The sequence below is a fragment of the Herpailurus yagouaroundi genome, unplaced genomic scaffold, assembly GCF_014898765.1.
Source record: "Herpailurus yagouaroundi ecotype Mexico unplaced genomic scaffold, PumYag 160, whole genome shotgun sequence".
Classification (NCBI taxonomy): domain Eukaryota; kingdom Metazoa; phylum Chordata; class Mammalia; order Carnivora; family Felidae; genus Herpailurus; species Herpailurus yagouaroundi.
In genome coordinates this window covers 50197321-50214171 of record NW_024412401.1, presented here as the reverse complement: position 1 = coordinate 50214171, position 16851 = coordinate 50197321, and the positions used below count along the sequence as shown (strand labels likewise).

Sequence of the window (16851 nt, the reverse complement as noted above, 5' to 3'; positions counted from 1 at the left end):
CACGCCGGGGTGGGGGCTGACGCCACACGAGGGGACCCTTGAACGGAAGAGGCGGAAAACGCCTCGGGGGACAAGGGACTCACCGTGGAATGCTTCCAGTACAGGATGATCTCGGGGATGTTTTCCACGGGATGCAGAAGGTGGTAGTCTCTCCACTCGTTCCAGTCGATGGTCATCGTGCCGTTTTTATCCATGCTGCAAGACAAACGTACGGTCGGTTTCCCCCGGTAAACAGGCCCGCGTGCCAGCTGCACATCCCCCCTCCAGGCGAGCCAGGGGCAGGCGTGGGGCCACTGACGAACCCACAGGAGGTGCCTCTGCCCCAGTGAAGAGGCGAGGTGGCTCCACACCCCACTTTGCACAAAAACGGGAATTATCGTGGCCCACAAGAACCCCGTTCGGATCAGGCACAGAGGTCAAGGAGGGAGGCAGTCACCAGGGTGACACGGATACTTACTAGGTGACAGGGCCCCAGAAGTGGCCCGTTCGTATTCTGACAGACAGACAAAGGAGGATGCAGAGGAGAGAGGAGAAACACAGATAAGTGCTCGGAGCAGATGTTAGTGAAGCAGACACACGCCACGGCACAAACGCCCGGGGAGCGGTACGAGAGGCAGCTGGCCCTGACCAGCCCCTTCCGGCCCCGGGGATCTGGAAAAGGCGCAGGCAGGACGGGAAGCCGCTCCTAACGCAAGCCTGCACGACTTCCTGGCAGAGTCGCTACGCTAACCCCCCAGGACCAGGCTCCCCTGTGAGCCGTCTCAGGGCAACACGTCTGAGGACAGGGGGGAGAAAAGTCGGCCTTCTCAGGAAGAAGTCCACCGTAAACAGGCTGCCCGAGCCCCTTCCCCGCCAGGCAGTGCTCGCCTTTCACCCACTTGAAACGCCCCCAACTAGTCTTTGGTCTTCACGGGCCACCGGTGAGCGGGCACGCTTCCAAGTGATTTGTGACCCTGGCCTGGAACCCGGGGAGCAGCGGCTCTCGGGGAGAGGCTACCTGGGGCTCGCATCAAACCATCAGAAGCCAAAGTTCAGAGAAACAGGGTCAGTACAGTGCAGGGCACCACAGAGTTGGCCAGAGAACGCCTTTCTTTCGTCACACGCTTGTTAAACCAAACGCGGAGGCTGACGAAGCACTCACCTCTTGAGAATTTTTTCTGCCTGCTGTTCGGAGATCTTGACTCCCAGGTCCCGCAGGGACTGCATGATCTCCTGAGCGTCGATTCGTCCTGCAACAACAACAAAGGCTTCAGCCGGGGGCCGGGCCCCGCGAGAGGCCTGAGACCCGGGGCAGCCACTGGCTCTGGAGGCAACGCTCACCATCATTCTTCTTGTCCAAACTCTTGAACACCAGCCTCAGCTTCTTCTCATGATCTTGCAGATAATGGACAAATTCTTCAAAGTCGAGTTGCCCGTCGAGGTCTTTATCTCCAGCTTGCACGATTTTCTACAAAACAAAAGGAAGGTTTGGTCCATTAGCTCGCGCACTAGCTCTCCCTTGTCCCTCACGGTGCCCCGTCCCCAGGAAACTACTGTGCCAGCCCACGAACAGAACAGAGGTGGCCCCAAGGACCTGAGATGCTTCCCTCGCTCTACTCCCAGAGCCACCATTCAGACTCCTGGGAGCTGGCCAGAATCCAAGCAAGAGCGCATCCTGCTTCCCTCACAAGCAAAGAGGGAAAAGTACACCCAGGAGAAGCCCTTCCGCAAGAGGCTAACAGTGGCGGGCTTGGCACTTTCTCATCCCGAGTGTCCTGAAGACTAACTTGTTGTACCCCAGGGTCAGCTGCGTGGCTCCCCGGCAGCACTGTCCCCTGGCACCAGGCCTCGGCCTGCATGCTCTCTGCCCAAATGTGGGGACGGCCCTGGGCGCTCCAGATTCCCCCAGCAATGCTGTAGCCTGCTCTTTATCCCTACAAGTGGCACTGGCCCAAGAACAAATGGGTGACCACGGTAAAGGTATGGGGCAGAGCTGGTCCCTGCCAATGCCTGCTTGCCGGAAACACTGCCAGAGAACCCTGGTATGAGCCAAGGGGGGGCTATTCTGGGGCTTGGGCTTAATGGCACCGCCGGCCTCTGATCCCAGGTGACATAACTGACCTCAGCTCCCTCAACGAGGTACCAAAAGGCAGGCCAGCTCTTCTTAGTAGTTTACTGACCCAACAAGGCTTGAAGAGACCCCGTTCCTTAACAGCACTCTGTGCCTGCCCTTAGAAGTGAGCCTTGCTCAGCAGCTGCCATTGGGTTTTGGATGCCCAGCACCTGGAAATTCTCCCCAGACGAGTGAGCACTTGGCCTGTGCCATAGGACCTGCTAAATGCTTTACTTCTAGTAACCTGTTGAACCCTCTCAAGCAGCTCTAGGAGGCAGGTACTGTCATTTCCCCCATTTTACAAAAAAAGGAAACAGAAGCTCAGGGAGGTTAAGTAATTTATCCAAGGTCACACAGTTAGGGAAGTGGTGGGCGGGATTCAAGCTGGGCCTGCTGGACTGCAGAGCCACCTCCCTAGAGATCCTGCTGCCGCCCTAAAAGTTAATCTCAAGAAGGTGGGGGACACACATGAGTCACTGCAACCCAGCAACACCCCAAAATCTAGACCGAGAATCCCCTAAGGAAAATGGTTATAATCTTCCTGTGTTGCCCAAGTCTCTCAGTGAGAAACACATTCACCATTCACAAACCAATATGGCTTTAAAAGTCTCTGAGCCAACGGGTTAGGAAATGGATGGACCATTGGGCGAGCTGGTGCCCTCCAACGATTACAATCAGGGTTACTCTCCGAACTAGCTGATGGCTCTTTGCGACCGCTCAGCCACTAAGGGTGCTAGGAGGAGGCCTGGACAGATACCATGTCACCTAACATGATCCAAAGAACAACTCTGGGGGTGTGGCTGGAATGTGAGACAGATGCTGGTACATATTTTATCTGTTATCTGGAGTTAACTTCCTGCGGACATTTGCGCTCTCAGCCAAGAATGGTACGAATTACATATAGGGTTATCAGTCTAGATTTATGACAAATGGAAATAGACTCTAGGAGGCTTTGGCATCTGGGCTGTTCTGCCACCAACGCAATCCATGTGCCTTGGTGTGGGGGGGTGCCTTGTGATACAGAAAACCCAAGGTTGTGTTCATGGCAGCTGATTTCAAGATATCTTCAAAGTCATTGGTTCTACCTCAGAACTACTGGGCCTACTTTCTGGCTCCTTCCTAGGATATGCTAATCACCACCACCCCTGGCACACCATCCGACCTCTGTGTGCACCACGACCCCTGGCACACCATCAGGAGCACTGAAGGGACAGCATGAGATCTAACAGAGAAGTCAGGGTGCCCCTTCAGGAGGCAAGCAACCCCCACAGGCCGCGTAGCCATCTCCCCGTCTTTAAAATGTAACGATTTCTGCTGCCTTCCTGCTCCCAAGGGAACTCTCCCCCTTCCCAGGGCACAGCACCCCCGGCTCCGACCTCTGTAACACGACTTCCAACCCTGGGCCTCCAACAGGAGCTTCTCTGCCTATCCGTCCCTCCGTTCCCCCAACTCGGAGAAACAGCCCCACAGCATGTGGGCTGTGCCCCCATCCCCGCCTGCCCTGTACTTCTCCGGAACTACCCCCCCCCCCCCCCCACCCCCCCCACCCCCGGCAAGAGAATTCCTTTCCGTCTCCCACAAGTATCTTCCCGGTAATTCCGGCCTTCCTTGGAAGTCATATGAAAGCCAGTCATTCCCGTGACGTGACATAGCCCTTTCCCGGCAGCAGCCGCAAGAACTTGCACATTTCACACATTCTTTCCCCCACCGCGGCGGGGAGACCGGGCAGTTAGCGCACGCGCACCGTCTACCACCACTCGCGCATTCATTCACTCCGCCGGCCCCAAGGCCGCACAGACCTGCTTCCACTGGCGGTAGGTGGAGAACTCCTGGGAGGGGATAAAGACGCTGAGTTTGAAGATGGACTTCAGCTCGGCGGGAAGCCCCTTGGACTCGAAGTACTGGAATTCGGTCTGGGTCTCCCCGATGAGCGGCACGTAGAGGCACAGGCAGAGCATGCTGACGGGGAGCCGGGCGCGCCGCCGCCTGCGAGCCAGGGAATGCTTGCCGGCCGGGCACACCAGCACCAGATCTGCCGGGGCGCAGCTGTCATTGGCTGCTCAGGCCCTGCCCTTTTACTTAATTGAGAAAAGCCTGCCCACAGGAAGCCCTGCCCACAGCCAATGAGCACCGGCCCCCGCGAGGAGGCGGCGATTGCTCAAGCGGAGGCGTGTAAAGATCAGGACTGACGTCACCTGCGCCCCGACTTAACTCTTCGCCAGCGGGCCGCGAGAGCTGTCGGTCGGAGCGAACCTTCACCCTGCGCTGCCAAGCCCGCCAGATGAACAAACAGCCTTCAGCATGTTTTTCCACAAGGTCCCCAAACGCGTCACACAATACAATGGTTTTCTCCCCTTTAGTAAATCATTCCCGACAGAAAAAGAAGCGGGTGTACAGGCTGGGTCGATGCTAACTGGCAATGGGTCTAGTTCAGCTGTGAGGATAGCAGTTGGCAGGAGATGCCCGAGAGCCGGGTGCGCAGCCATCCTGGAAGCGGCCCCATCGCGGGCTCGCTCATCCGCAAGGGGGCTGCCCCTGGGCAGGCTGTGCCCTGGACTCTGAGTGCCTTAGTCGCGCCACCTTCCAGCTGGCTCCAGTGACCTTTTCCAGGCCACTCTGCAATGGGAGCACCTCAGAACCAACCCATTCCCCTGCAGGTTTCCTCCTGGGGGTCCTACAAGCACCGGGGAGCTGACATCATGGGGGCAGAGGGGATCCCCGCTAAAGATCGTTGTGCTGAGGGACTTCCCAGGAGCATCAACCTGGGGTCAGCCAGCCCCTCACTGAAGACTCCAGATGGCCTTCAGGGCCCACCCTCAGAATACTTCAAAGTTCGGTATAGTCCTAGCTTTCTGGCCTAGGTCTGTCCTATTCAAGAGGGAAGTTTTAATTTTTAAATTAATTAAAATGAAATTAAAAAAAAAAAATCAGTTCCTCAAGTTGTGTGACCACATTTCAAGTACTCCACAGCCACGTGGACTCACTGAGCATTTCCATCCCACAGAAAGTTCTGTTGGGCACACAGTTCCAGAAGATCCCTTTTAGGCGAGGATAAGGGGAAAATCTCAGGTCCTGGAAAGTCAGGTTTGGGTCATCAGTTAAGGGCGATCCATCCTCTCGAGGCCGGCCTACCACCTCCACATCATCCTCTTCCCCAAGGAGAAGTGTCAGAGACTCGTGCTGCGGAGGCAGACCACATCACAGAGATGTCCCTTCTATAGGGCGCTATTTCCTAACATAGACTAAATCTCACTACCAGGATGGATAAAAATGGATGGTTATTATTTGGAAATCACAAAAGTAAAAGGAATTTATCAACTCACTAGAAAGCTTTTTGTTAAGAACTAGAAAAAAGAATTTTAAGATAAGATGGGGTGCCTGGCTGGCTCAGTCAGAAGAGCATGTGACTCTTGGTCTCAGGGTCATGAGTTTGAGCCCCACGATGGGTGTAGAGATTAAATAAATAAGGCTTAAGAAAAAAATAAGATGTTAATGCTTACATGTAGCATTATGAAACATTTTAATAACTTATATGACATCTCAGCCCCTCTAAAAGAGACCTGATGATGAGTCTGTAATGACAGGTCTTGGACTACACTGGAGAGGATCTGATGAGGACTCCAGAGGCAGCTTGGATTATCCAGAAGATTTCCGATCAGCCTCCACCTAAATCCATGGCACTCAGCTACCTCTAGAATTGCGCCATCTAGAATTTCTGGTTTGGGCTATTTTCACATACAACTTATCTCTGCTACTGGGGTCCCTGAAGGCAGACTATTGTTTTGAACCTTTGTACCTCGACTTGGTCACTCACGGAGGGTGCTGATATAAATAGCATGATCACTCGTGATGAAGACCTCAAGTGTGTTTTTCTGAGTGTCTGCAAACATAGTCGTTGGGGTATTTCATCCACCTCAACAAGGTCGTGTATTATTATTTTTATTTTAAAGGAGGCTCACACTTATAGGGGTGCCTGGCTGGCTCAATTAGTAGGGCATGTGACTCTTGATCTCAGGGTTGTGGGTTTGAGTGCTGTGTTGGGTATAGAGATTACTTAAAAACAAAAACTAAAAAAATAATAATAATAAAGGAGATTCACATTTATAAATACAGGAGCTAAATTTTGAAATGCTGATCTTCCTTTGTTAAATTATTCATGTTCGCCTCTGAAATAGAAATAAGTTACAGACATATGTTGAAATATCTCATTTCTTGATGACTGCAGTCATTCCAATATGGCTTTGTTGTTGTTTTTTTTTTTTTTGAGAGGGCACACGAGCAGGGGAGAGGGGCAGAAGGAGAGAGAGAGAATCTTAAGCAGGTTCTATGCTCAGCACAGAGCCCGACAAGGGGCTCAACCCTATGACCCTGGGATCATGAGCTGAGCCAAAATCAAGAGGTGGGACGCTCAACCAACGGAGCCACCCAAGCGCCTCTAATATGGCAAATATTTTGGTTGAAAAAATAAGTTGTTCAACTTGGGAGATGTTCATTTTCTAACAAGTAAATATAACCGTACTACGGAATTTTTCTTTGTGTACTATCGAGTTTCATCATGTATTTACAGAACATGCGAAAATGTTCAAAAACAATACCAAATAAAAGGAAACCCATATTCTATATTTTAGGGAAAAACTGATTAAAGCATTACCAGATAACAGCAACTGTTTTCTAGGGAAAAAACAACAACAGGACGAAATCTCCTTGGTTATAACAGAGCTTGTTACTCCACAGCCCAATGGTATCATGGGGGTCAAGAAATGTTCTCTGAAAAGCTCTGCACGTGCTTATCAAAATGTTATTTTCCAATGCTAACGTTAATTCTATTCCAACGCTGATTTTAAAAAAGGGTTCCAACGTATTTTTATTGTGCAACTGTGAAGGAGTCCAACAGAATGTTTTCATTAGACAAACTGGAATTGGGTGTTTGCTTACTTATTTAAACCAGCCCTCCTCTTGAGTCCCACAGGTCAGGCAGAATTCCACTGTCGCACAGAAACTGGAAATCCCACCCAAGTGAGCCAATCTCGAAGCACCTGGGATGCAAGGTAAGTGCCCTACCCCTGGGGTTACAGACGGCGGGGCCCAGAGGGGCTCTGGGGTCACCCCCTTAATCTCTGAGATGAGCAAACAGACCTGGAGAGGCGCCCTGGTTCTCCCGGGGCCCAGGGCCTGTTGGCGGTAGGGCTGGGCCTCACCCAGGACCCAGCTCTTGTTACATCCACGGAAAACAGCGCCCAAACCTGACGCTGCCAGGAAGAATTTTAGAACTCAGTTTCCAAAGAAAGCCCGTACACGCCTGACTGGAGAATTATAGTACGCAGTGCTTCATACTGGAAGGTGGCAGGTGTGTGGGAAAGGTGTGTGACCTGAGCGAGTTCAGGCTTAGGCTTAGCTTTAAAAAAAAAAAAAAAAAAAGCAAACCCAAAACCGATCTGTGTGAAAGCTTCTGAACGCATACCAGGGAAATACAAATACGGAAGACTGAAGCAGGGCTCGTGTTCCGATCCTCCTGAGTCACACCGGCTCACAGCGTCACGTGCCATCCCTCTCCCCGTCCTGCCATCTACCATTCTTTGCTCTTTGGACTTATTTGAGTTTTGTGGCCCAGATCTACTTTTGCGGGCCTCTTCTGATGTCCGTTCCTGTAACAAGTGGCATGCAAAGCCAATGACAGCAACTCTGGATCCCTCAGGATCTAGCAGTCTCAGGTTCCATTTCATCCGTAAAGTAGAAGTTCCTCTCCCCAGCATCCTGTTCTCCTGGAGTCTGCCAACGCCACTAGAGGCTGTCTGTCCCTGTTCTACTGCTCTGGTTCATGCCTCCAGAACAGGTGCTTCCTGTAAGCGCTGAATACCGTGAGTAGGAGAAGAGCAGGGCAGGTAGAGTGCCTCTGGGAGTGGAGCATTAGGTCATAAAGTATCTCTCCCTCTTCTGCAATGACTCAGACCTGGCCAAAAATATTAATGTGCAGAGGAGCCCCGCCAGCATCCAGCCTGCTCTAGCCCCACCCACCCGTAAGGTTCTCGAACCTCATTTGCCGCTGTGACTGGGAGTGTCATTTGGTGATCAGGTTGCCATGACAGCCCAGCGTAGCTGGGTTTCCAATGAAACCTGCCTGCACTTGGCAATTAGACACACAATGGGCAAAATTCTCTGAGCTTCTGAGGAGCTGGCCCCTCAGGATTTGCGAGCTTGAATGGCCCTGAGGGCGCCTCTCTCGCGCCACACTAAATGGCTTTCTTCTCCAACTGCAGATTAACTGTTAAGACAAAGATAAAGGGGCAAACTGGAACAGCTCCTAGAAGAAAAGCCTGCAGGAACCTGACTCCCTAGCAGACAGGGGGAAGTGACAGCACAAAGAAAGTAGTGGGAACTGAGAAGCTGGGGAAGTGAGAAGCTGAGGTCCCATCGGCCAGGCATCGCGAACCCCAAACCCCACCTTCAGGAGTCTCTGCACTGGCTAAGGACACATGCTGCAGAAACACTATTCTGTCCGTTTGTCTGCAGAAATGCTCCTGCTATTCCCAGTTCTCAGTTTACCTGCTTCTCAAGAGTCCACACTGCCCAGATGTGCTTGCTTTCTTGCTTCACACCAAACTGGCTGCTCTGTCTCCCCCCTGGGGCTGCCCCCACCCCCGGCCAGCTGATCTGTCTCCCTCTTGGAGAAAGGGAAAGGTGTGGGTCTCTGGCTGGGCCCTGTGACCCCACCCCCTGGCCCCACTGGCAGGCCAGGAATTAAGCTGTTCAGAACAGAAAGTCCTGACATGAGGCCACCCAGGGGCAGGGCTGGCAATAGGTGCCAGGATGAGTTTGGGAAATGGAGCAGTTAATTATTAAAGTCCAAAGTAGGTGAATTTAAAAGGGAGCCAGCCAGTCTCTTAATCCCTTGGCCATCAGGCAAGCAGGTCTGTAGATTTAAAAAAAAAAAAAAAAAAAAAGGTTTGGGGCGCCTGGGTGGCTCAGCCGGTTGAGCGTCTGACTTTAGCTGAGGGCATGATCTCACAGCTCCTGAGTTCAAGCCCCGCATGGGGCTCTGTGCTGACAGCTCGGAGCCTGGAGCCTGCTTCGGATTGTGTCTCCCTCTCTCTCTGCCCCTAACCCACTCGCATTCTGTCTCTGTCTCTCTCAAAAACAAATAAACGTTAAAAAAACAACAAAGGTTCTCACAAAGGAGAGCGCCACCGCCATTTCTGAGCTCGTCCAGGATGACAGAAAGGTAGAAAGAGACGGGGCTCGAAGCACGCCGCAGGCGGAACACGGATTCTGAGGCCCCTGCCCACCAGGACAAGCCCGTGGCCTACAGAGGCTTCTGCTCAAAGCTTGCACCTAAATGCCAGCAGGAGCTGTTGTCCCTCCCACTTGGCAGAGAAAAACCCAACATTTAATTCTCTGATACAGCAGTTCAATTCAAACAACATTTTTGGGGAATCTACAATGTGCCAGACACAGGGCAGAATCTCCTCTCTTCTGGTTGATTTTTATCCTGAGAAAGGAGAACAGATTCAAAACAACCACAACTCAGGAAGTCAGCAAGGCTGCTCCTAACGCAGGCAGGAGAAATCCCAGGCAAGCTGCACTTTCCATTCTAATCCCAAGAACACACCTTGGTCCTGTTAAAACTGCTTTCTTCAGGGAAAGCGAGGCCAAGTACAAGGCAAAGTTCCATACAGATTTCGGGGTGAAATCTCACCTCTACCCCTCTGGAACTGTTGAATCCTGGGTAAATTATTCAGCCTTTCTGCATCTCCGTTTCCTCATCCATGAAATGGGGGTGCTACAACTTACCTTGGCTCTTGTGAACATGAGGCGAGGTGACCCACACTCACAGCACCAGATGAACAGATGGCCCTGGGAGACCCGCAGACCCGCGAGGGGACCGGCCTCTGCACCTTGGGACTCCAGCCTCTCCTGACTCCTCCTTCTCCTCCCTTCCTTACAGACCCAAAGGTCTGACCTTAGGGATGCAGGACAGGCTGGCCCTCCCCAGCTCCAAGCAGTCTGGTTCAACTTTAAAGGTCCTCCCTGCATTGTTCAGACAAGCTAAGACACAAGACATAGCGTGATCGTTTGTGTGATCGTTTGTCTCTTCCTTTCAAACGGCTTTCTGGGACCAAAATGACAAATCCTAAGGTAAATCCTCTATGGCCTTCAACTTTCCTTCCCCAAATGGCCACACTGAGCCGGTCATGATAGGGTGATAAAGCTTTTACCGTGGCCACAGGAAGATTCTAGACTGGAGGCTTGGGTTTCTTCATTGTCTAACACTTCTCCCCAGGCCCCAATACCAAAGTGATTGATTTCTAAGTCCTCTCTTCCTCCCCACACTCCAGTTTTCTCCAGGGAACCGATCCTAGAACAGCCCCTAAAGTAGGAGGTCCTCTTGAGGTTGCCATTACCTTAGGAAATTGCTCTGCAGGTCCGACCACCAGCAAAATGGTGGGTCTCTTTTCCGTGGCCTCAGCCCTTCCGTCCTGTTTCCCCAAAAAGCTTGACATCTGGTCTCCCCGAGCTGGAGCCGGGGTGCCTCTGACTTCATTATCGTTCCCCTCTCTGGAGCCTTGGCACCCAGCCCTAGGGAGAAAGCTGGACAGAAAAGGCCACAGCATCTGCAACATCACGGCTTCCTCCCAGCGTCGCCGGCGGTTGACTGTTCCACTTGTGAGGAGGGATGTGACCACAATACCAAAGATCTCTGGCTACGCGGCTGCTCGGAAGACTAGCCTGGGGGGGCTGTGAGGCTGAAAGCTCGGCATGCAGTGGCTGTTTCCTGCTTTTTCAAATTTCCTAGCACTGCTGTCCTGCCTGGCCTGAGAAGGGGCTCCCTCTAGGAAGAGCCCTGCCGCCGAGCTGCTGGCGTTGAGAGAGAGCAAGCAGACGGAGCTACTTCAATAAAAACTCACTCTTGCAGATGGATGGTGATCGAATGATTGGCTTTTTTCAAAAAGCTAAAAGCAATAGCCCAACAGATCTCCCCTGGAGGCAGAAGCAACTCGGAGGTCCCAATTATTCAGCAGTCCTCGCTCAACTAATGATCATCACACGAGCCAGGACCCGGACCCGAGCACCCCGTCTGCGTCTGCAATCTCACTGCAGCAGGGCGCGGCCAATCACCTCTGCCGACACTACCGAGTTCATTATCCCAACCAGCAACGGCCCTCCAATCACAGGCGGCCGATTCCCTGCATGCGGCCGGCAGTTCTGCAGGGAGGTGCTGATGGCAACCGCCAGATGAGCCTCCCATCTCGCAGGACCCTCCCGGTGCTGCAGCCAGCCCCCCAACCCCCGCGGGAGCCCAACTTCCTCCTCTCCGCCTGCTCGTTTCCGGGATGACTTTCACCATCAAGGTTAACACGATCAATACACCTTGGCAACACCTCCTGACACATCTAGCAACGCTCTTCGTTGCCCCATTAGCCCGTTCTCTCCAACTGCCAAGCACAACGCACGCCATACCGGCTACTCACTCTCCCATGTCTTCCTCTACACCACGAGCTGCTTAAGGACGGGGGCCAAGTCACACATCTTTCTCCCTCTAGTACCCAGAACCAGGCACAGATGAAGTCTGTAGACTGGAGGGAGTGGATGATCATGAATAAAAGTGAAGTTACATTTGCTTAAATGTTTCTCAATTTACTAGCCAACATAAGCAGTGACCAGTCTCCCCCCCCCCCCGCCCCCTGCAAAGCGACGCTTTGATAATGGTGTTCACAACCATTCTTTTAAAAACACAAGCGTGAAAAAATTTTCATGAACTGTGTTGGGGAGAGTGTACGGAAACACGCACCCTCACACGCTGCCGTGAGCGTGTAAATCAGTACCACCTCTCCCACGAGGAAGTTAGTCATGGCTTCCAACATGTCAAAAGCACAAATCCTTTGATATAACAATTCTGTTTAAGGGGCGCCTGGGTGGCTCAGTCGGTTGAGCGGCCGACTTCGGCTCAGGTCATGATCTCACGGTCTGTGAGTTCGAGTCCTGCGTCGGGCTCTGTGCTGGCAGCTCAGAGCCTGGAGCCTGTTTCGGATTCTGTGTCTCCCTCTCTCTGACCCTCCCCCATTCATGCTCTGTCTCTCTGTCTCAAAAATAAATAAACGTTAAAAAAATTTTTTAAACAATTCCGCTTTTAGCGATTTATCCTGCGGATACGTTTGCACCTACGGGAAATCACATACCCATATATGATATATGTGTGATACATATACATGTAAGGATAAAATGAGGATATATATATATTTTGCAGCTGTGTTTCTAATAGTACAAGTTTGGAAACAACTTCCAGGTCCTTGACAAGAGGAGCAGGTACGTAAGATTCAGGCACACCCACACCTATTCAACTGTTATTAAGACATTTCTACCTACTGTTATGGAATGGCTTGAACATATCTTTTTAAATGAGAAAAGCAAGGTGCAGAAGAAAGGGGGTAATACGCTGCCATTGATTTCTCAGTGTGTATATGTGACAAATTATCTCTGGAAAGACACATTAAAAATTAAAGAGGGGCGCTCTTTTTAAATATTAATACATATTAATAAAAATTAAATGCGTGTTCTCTCAAAAACGAATAAACATTAAAAAAAATTAAAGTATGGTCTGGGGCACTTGGGGGCTCAAGAGGAGAAAGGCAGGTGGTTTATTTTCACTAAATATCCTTAGAGCTTGTGAAACTGAATCATGTGCATGTTATGACCACACACGCGTGCATATGTACGTAACTACAATTGTTTAAAAAGAAAACACCAGAAGCGAAAGCAAGATGGCCAAGCTTGCTCTGAAAGCTGAGGGGCCTGCATCAGTTGCCTTCTCACTGGAAACACGGACCAACCTTATTTTGAAGCAGTTTTGTGTGTTGACTAGATGTATAGTCTTTGGAGCCAGACCCTACATGTGAATCCAGGCCACCCCTTACTAGTCGCGTGAATAATGTTGGTCAAGCTACTTTAGCTCTCTGTGCTTTAATATCTGCGCAAAATGGAGATGGTAAAAGAACTGTATTATTACTTCACAGAATTTGTTAACCATGAAATTAGATAATTAGCTCTCGGGACATCTGGGTGGCTCAGTCGGTCAAGCGTCTGACTCAATTTCAGCCCAGGCTATGATCTCAAGGTTCGTGAGATTGAGCCCTGCATCCAGCTCTGTGCTGAGTGCATATCCTGCTTGGGATTCTCTCTCTTCCTTTCTCTCTACCCCTCCCCTGCTCACGTGCTCTCCCTCTGTCAAAACAAGTAAATAAACATTTAAAAAATGTATCTATAAAGCATGTATAAACAGTACATGCTATTTTATTTTTTAAAAGATATTATTTTTAAGTAATCTCTACACCTACTGTGGGGCTCGAACTCACAACCTCGAGATCAAGAGTTGTGCACTCCACTGCGTAAGCCAGCCAGGCGCCCTCACACTAGCTATTTTATTGACAGAAAGTGATTGCGAGTTCATGAAATTAATTGTTTTAATACTGAAGAAGAATCAGTCCAGAGTCCCAAACCCTCAACAAATTAGTAATCCTTTAATGAAGATGAATCTTGTTTTTAGGCACAAGGGGTCTGTCGAATTGGACATAGCAGTGTTTTGGGTCCCCATGTGCAAACACAAGAGAAATCGCTTATGTAATAGATTATTGGTGTTTCAATTTTTTTTTTTTTAATTTTTTTTTCAACGTTTATTTATTTTTGGGACAGAGAGAGACAGAGCATGAACGGGGGAGGGGCAGAGAGAGAGGGGGACACAGAATCGGAAACAGGCTCCAGGCTCTGAGCCATCAGCCCAGAGCCTGACGCGGGGCTCGAACTCAGGGACCGCGAGATTGTGACCTGGCTGAAGTCGGACGCTTAACCGACTGCGCCACCCAGGCGCCCCTATTGGCGTTTCATTTTATGGGCTCTTCCATCCCACAGAACTGAGCAAAAACTCTAGGGCTTTCCAGCCCAGATGGAATAACAGGGACTGATTCATCTTTCTGCCAACAGGCAACGAGACAGTGACTCCTGAGAGATCCACACAAATGAGGCGAGCCCTACAACCTGCCCCAGCTTCATGGCTGGAGTTACCAGGCTGTGATGCAGGGAGAAGGCACCCAGGTAGAGCCCAGCAATCTCCCCATGCGGAAGGCAAGCCGCTGGGGGGCCAGGAAGGTCAGGGCAGCTACAGCAGGACCAAGGACCGGGGAGGAAGGAACTGCACAGACAGTAAGCTCTGGGGAGCTGCTGAGGGCCCTCCTAGAGTCATGCAGCCTGCCTGTGAGGACACTGCCTGAGGGTGGGAAAAGAACCATCCAAAGGCATCCTGTTCCCACAGGACAGAATAGAAAACCTCACAATATAGGGAGGTATGGGAAGGGAGCCCCAGAATGAAGCTCAAAAATATTCACAGTAATATGAGACTATCCAGCACCTAGTAAAAGAAAATCCAATGAAAAATTAACAGGAATGCAAAGAAACAGGAAAAAATGACCCATATGGAGGATTGAAATCAATCAGTTGAAAGTGACTCAGAAATGACATGTATGATAGAACCAGTACACAAGAATACTCATAGGGGCTGGGTGGCTCAGTCGGTTGGGTGTCCAGCTTCGTCTGGGGTCATGATCTTGTGGTCCCTGAGTTTGAGGCCCGCGTCAGGCTCTGTGCTAATAGCTCAGAGCCTGGAGCCTGCTTCGGATTCTGCGTCTCCCTCTCTCTGCCCCTCCCCTACTCACACTCTGTCTCTCTCTCAAAATTAAATAAACATTTTAAAAAAAGGAAAAATGAAAGAAAAAAGAAAAACACACTGGATGGTTTTAGCAGATTAGACGATGCAAAATAAAAGAATTAATGAGCTTGAAGACAGAGCAATCGAAACTTTCCAAAACGAAAGAGAGAAAAAAGGCAAAACCAAAAATGAACAGAGCATCAGCGAGCTGTGGGACAACCGCTAACAGGTTAGTATGAACCAGAGTTCACGAAGGCAGGGACAGAAAAAACATTTAAAGAAATAATGGCTACATTTTTCCCAAATTCATTGAAAACTACAAATCCACAGATCGAAGAAACTCAACAAACCCCACGGATAAGAAATATAAAACAAACAAACAAACTACATTCAGGCACATCAAATTAAATTTCTGAAAACCAGTGATAAAGAGGAATATCTTAAAAGCAGATACAGTAAAAAAGATCCAATACATACAGAGGAACAAAGATAAGAATATCTGGGGACTTTCCCATCAGAAACTGTTAACCCAAAAAAACACCTACTGAAAGGAAGGCAAAATAAAAACTTTTCAGACTTATGAAAGCTGAAAGATTTTCTCACCAGCAGATTTGCGTTACAAGAAATATTAAAGGAGTCCTTTAGGTAGAAGGAAGATCTAGATTTACGCAAAGGAATGAAGAAGACCAAAATAGTAATTGTATAGGTAAATATAAAGGACTTTGTTCTTATTATTTAAATCTCTGTAAAAGATAAATTTAAGGCAAAAACAAAACAAGGTATCGCGGGCTGATGACACATGTGACACATCAGAAGTAAAAATATATGAGAACAACAGCCCAAAAGCTAGGAGAATAGAAATAAAAGTATGGTTGGCCCTTGAACCATGCAGAAGGTTGGGGCTCCAACCCTGAGCAGTTAAAGATCCACTTTTGGGGTGCCTGGGTGGCTCAGTCGGTTAAGTATTCGACTTCGGCTCAGGTCAGGATCTCGCAGTTCATGATTTCAAGTCTGGGGTCCAGTTCTGTGCTGGCAGTGTGGAGCCTGCTTAAGATTCTCTCTCTCTGACCCTCCACACCCTCTCTCAAAATAAATAAATAAACTTAAAAGAAAAATCCACTTTTAGGGCACCGGGGTGGCTCAGTCGGTTAAGCAACCGACTCTTGATTTCGGCTCAGGTCTTGATCCCATGGTTTGTGAGTTCAAGTCCCACATCTGGCTCTGTGCTGACAGTGCGGAGAGCCTGCTTGAGATTCCCTCTCTTCCTCCCCTTCTCTCTCTGCCCCTCCCATACTCTCTCTCTCAAAATAAGTACAATAAATTTTTCAAAAATCCACTTTCGATTCCCTAAAAACATAGTAAGTCTACTGTTGACCAAAAGCCTTACCGATAACATCAACAGTTGATTAACACATATTTTGTATATGTATTATATACTGTAGTGTTAATAAAGCTAGAAAAAGCAAATGTATTAAGAAAATCATAAGGAAGAGAAAATATATTTACAGTACTGTACTGTATTTATTTTTTAAAAATTCATGTAGAAGTAGACCACCGCAGTTCAAATTCATGTTGTTCAAGGGTCAGCTGTATACGAAGATTCCCCTCCCACTCCTTTTAAGTTCACTTATTTATTTCGAGAGAGAAAGAGAGAGGAAGCACGGGCACAAGCAGGGGTGGGGCAGAGAGAGAGGGAGAGAGAATCCCAAGCAGGCTCCATGCTGTTAGCGCTGAGCGCAGTGTGGGGCTCCATCTCATGGACAGTGAGATCATGATCTGAGCTGAAATCAAGAACTGGATGCTTACCCAACTGAGCCACCCAGGCCCCAAAGATTCTTAAAGTATTTAAAGAATTTTTTTTCACGTTTATTTATTTCTGAGAGAGAGAGACAGACAGACAGACAGAATGGGAGTGGCAGAGGGGCAGAGACAGAGGGAGACACAGAATCTGAAGCAGGCTCCAGGCTCTGAGCTGTCAGCACAGAGCCTGACGCGGGGCTCGAACTCACGAACCGTGAGATCATGACCTGAGCTGAAGTCCGGTGGGTAACCTACTGAACCACCC

At 49.7% G+C, this 16851-nt stretch overlaps 1 protein-coding gene across 7 annotated transcripts in view; it reads right to left on the bottom strand.

Annotated features, from left to right (window-relative positions):
* Positions 1-16851, bottom strand: part of SLC25A25 (solute carrier family 25 member 25) — a 35037-nt gene that overhangs the window by 6496 nt on the left and 11690 nt on the right. The window contains exons 1-5 of one of the 7 annotated variants that reach the window (XM_040482441.1): positions 10492-11181; positions 1321-1447; positions 1142-1229; positions 458-493; positions 84-195 (exon numbers count right to left, since the gene is read on the bottom strand). In XM_040482441.1, the coding sequence (XP_040338375.1) occupies positions 84-195; positions 458-493; positions 1142-1229; positions 1321-1447; positions 10492-10710 (582 nt within the window). In that variant the 5' untranslated portion in view covers positions 10711-11181. Of the gene's footprint in view, positions 1-83; positions 196-457; positions 494-1141; positions 1230-1320; positions 1448-3891; positions 4161-9880; positions 9914-10491; positions 11182-16851 lie in introns of those variants that run through there. The other 6 variants (XM_040482439.1, XM_040482443.1, XM_040482438.1 and 3 more) reach the window with 6 other exon arrangements.